This window comes from Marmota marmota, unplaced genomic scaffold, assembly GCF_001458135.2.
Source record: "Marmota marmota marmota unplaced genomic scaffold, marMar, whole genome shotgun sequence".
Taxonomy (NCBI): Eukaryota; Metazoa; Chordata; class Mammalia; order Rodentia; family Sciuridae; genus Marmota; species Marmota marmota.
This window is the reverse complement of record NW_025999900.1, coordinates 34,622-38,066: the sequence shown is the minus strand read 5'-3', so window position 1 is coordinate 38,066 and position 3,445 is coordinate 34,622. Positions and strand designations below refer to the sequence as shown.

The following is a 3,445-nucleotide window of genomic DNA, read 5'->3' as shown; positions in this document are numbered from 1 at the left end:
AGATCTGATTTTTTTTTTGTACTGGGGATTGAACTCAGGAGCATTAAACCACTGAGCCACATCCCCAGCCCTATTTTGTATTATATTTAGAGAGAGGGTTTCGCTGAATTGCTTGGCACCTTGCTTTTGTTGAGGCTGGCTTTGAATTCGAGATCCTACTGCCTCAGCCTCCAGAGTTGGTGGGATTACAGGTGTGCACCACCGTGCCTGGCTCCTTTCAAGTTTTTATGAAAGAATTTTCTATCCACTGACATAAACTGTCAGTCCATTTTTCTTGTCAATTCTCCTATTAGAAATGTCTGTGAAAATATTTGTTAAGAAATTTCTAATGGTTATACAGGAATTTTTCTAATTATAAAGATTAACCTTAGTTGTCAATGTTTTAATCTTTCAACATCTAAATGCCATGGTCATTTGTGTGCAGAGTGAAGGTTAGGTAGGTTCATCTCGTCCAACTCTGGCCCTTGTGTCTTTTCATTGTTGTGATATTACGTATTTTGAGAAGCAGCTGGTCTCTGTTCCTACACATTGACACATGCCAGAGAATTTCAAGAAACTCAAAAAACAGAAGAAGGGATGAATCCAAAAATCACAAATAATTGTGTACACATTTCATGAACCTAGTTATTTTAGGAAGCAGAAGAACGGTGTGGTTTTACCTGGCTGAGACAGTTGCTAATGTCTCATTTGGTATTTTTTCAAGAAAGATAGACAGCCTTGACCTTGACATTTTCCTCTCATCTTCATTGTGGATTGATGAAACAGGCAAGAGAAATGATATTTGTTCTTTGTCTAATCTTTCATCCAAAGGATTTATTAGTTTGCAAACATTAATCTCAAAAAGAACCTATTCTACAAATTGTGAAAAAGAAGTCTCTGCTAAGAAATTTTATCAAGGTTATAAATACTTTAACAATAAAGTTAAGAATTGGATAATTTGTACATTTGGTCCCTTGTTGTTACTATTTCATATGCCTTTTATACAGAATTGTACAAGGATCCCCTGACATTGTAAGAGCCAGGTGTTAGGTAGCATTCTTTGGGACAGCAGGCCACAATCTTTTCTCCTTCACCAATAAAAATTTAAAATGTGCAGGTTACCCCATCAACAGAGCAACTGAGCAATTGCTTACATCTTTCTGGAGGAGTCTGCTCATGCTTTCTGACACTTCTGGATTTGCTGCCTCTGATGCTGCCCATGTCTGTGGAAGGACTTTGACAGGTGAATGGTACTTTCCACTGCTTGGTGAATTGTGTGCTCCTGTGGATAATAAAAATAAATTCAACAGGATTTCATTTCAGAGAGGGGTTGGCAGAGCAGGGAGCAACCAATCAAAAGTATCCAGAGCACCAGATTATGCCCTAGAGGAGTCATCTTGAATATCCTTGGTTTGGTTTCCATGGCAGTAAAGATTGCTTAGGATACTCAAAGGCAATTTAAATGCATTTAGGCCACAGTTTACAAGGGGATAATCTGAAGAAAATCAGAAGTGAGTAGACATTAACAGCTAGTAAAATAAGCAGTATTAAAAAACCACACTCCATCTTGCTTGATTTTCTATTTAGTGAAAAATATATTTTTGACATCTGGAAATTATGCCTGCTTCTAACTTAGGCTTAAGATGACTCATTTCAAGGCAGTGTCACAATTGCCATAGGTAGAGTACGGACATTTGAAGCTGCTTAGTTTTTTTGTCTTAATTTGTGAACTCAAAGGTATAAATTTGCAGGGCTGGGGATATAGCTCAGTTGGTAGAGTGCTTGCTTCACATGTACAAGGAGCTGGGTTCTATCCCCAGCACCACCAAAAAATAAAAAAATAAAATAAAATAAAAATAAAAACCGTATTGCATTACTGTTCTCCCTAGGGCCAGCCTCAGAATTAATGTGCAGACCAGGCAAAGGAGGGCTTCCCCAACTGAGAATACAACTCTTCTCATTTCTTTAAGCCCTAGTGACTTATCTGCCTTTTGAGGTCTCCAGCAGAAATTCAAAGACTGCTCAGAGAAAGAACTTAAGACTGACACCTTGAACACATGGGCTCTTCCCTTCTAATACCTTGATAGGAACCTGGAAAGAATGCTCAAGATGAGCACAGAAAAAGGCAGAAGGGACTGCAGAAGGAAGGGATTATAGTTTGCAAATATATATATATTAGAATGTGTCAGATACCCCTCTACAAGTATTAATTAATTATTAAGCATCATAAATATTCACTCATTTTTTCTCCATAACAGCCTTAAGAAGTAGGCCCAGCTGCTGTCTCCATTGGTTAGATGAGGATACAGGCACACAGAGGTTGATGTGGAGGGTCCCAATGTCACCAGCTGCTGAACAGCAGAGCTGGGATTCTGGATCTAAGTCATTGGGTACCAGAATCCCGTCTTTCTACCTCTTCATTGTGTTTATATGTAAAATGTATGTGTTTTCAGCTGTCTTTGAAAGCTCTGGGCACATGATCAGAGAGGTCAGTTTTGTGGTAACCCCTGGCCTTGGAATTCAGCTTTCAGAGACTTTATACTACTCTCTGTGGGAGGACTTGGAAAACAGAGTTCTGCAATGCCATTCTTTTGCCTGATTTGGGTAGCATTTGGAGAACTCCAGTAACTTATTATCTCTGCATTCATCTTTAAATGGAGATTTTGATGTTGATCAAATAAGAATTTTAATTTTCAATGGGAAGGGAGGTGGAATTTCCCCAGGCAGAAACTAGACATTATTAGCTTGGTGACCTATAAAGGAAACTTCATTCTTTGGTCATTTGAAAATAGAGAAGTGGGATGGGAGAATAAAGGAGGAGACTGGAAAAATTTTTTGGCATCTGAAAGTCTTCTATGTGGCTTAGAATCATGGGAATTTTCTTGGCCTGTGTTGGGAAGGTAGCATGACCCTTTCTCTATGAGGGATGTGAGTTCACTATTTCCAACTGTACAATTGCTTCATTATTCCACACCCCCATTTTATGTCTAGGCCAAAGAAAAGGCCCATTGTTGATACTAAATCATTACCTGAAAACAAGAGTATCATACTTCCCTTAAAATGTCTTAGTTTGTTCTAGAGAATAGCATATTTTATTTGAAGTTGAAAAGCAATTTCCACACATCTTTTATATAAGAAAATATATTAGCTGAGCATGGTGGTGCATACCAACATTCCCAGAGACTCGGAGGCTAAGGCAGGAAGATTCCAGGTTGGAGGTCAGCCTTCGCAATTTAGGGAGACCCTGTTTCAAAATAAAAAAATAAAAAGGGCTGTGGATGTATCTCAGTGGGGAATCCTCAATCCTCAGTACTGAGGAAAAAAATATATACTAAATCGTTAAAAATATGAACATTCCTTTTCAGCCCTTAAAACTTGTGTTCTGCTTTACTTTTTTTTTTTTTTTTTTGTGGGGATAGAGCATTGAACCCAGAGGTGTTTCTACCACTGAGCTACATCAAACAGT

General features: G+C 38.3%; 1 protein-coding gene across 2 annotated transcripts in view; it reads right to left on the bottom strand.

Moving 5' to 3' along the window:
• Window positions 1-273: 273 nt before the first annotated feature.
• Window positions 274-3,445, bottom strand: part of LOC125615156 (dehydrogenase/reductase SDR family member 7-like) — a 24,328-nt gene continuing 21,156 nt past the window's right edge. The window contains exons 3-4 of one of the 2 annotated variants that reach the window (XR_007345707.1): window positions 3,148-3,223; window positions 274-1,261 (exon numbers count right to left, since the gene is read on the bottom strand). Coding sequence is in view for 1 of the 2 variants with exons in the window: in XM_048798420.1 (XP_048654377.1) it covers window positions 1,098-1,261 (164 nt within the window). In the remaining variant the exon portion in view is untranslated. The remainder of the gene's footprint in view (window positions 1,262-3,147; window positions 3,224-3,445) is intronic. The other variant, XM_048798420.1, reaches the window with a different exon arrangement.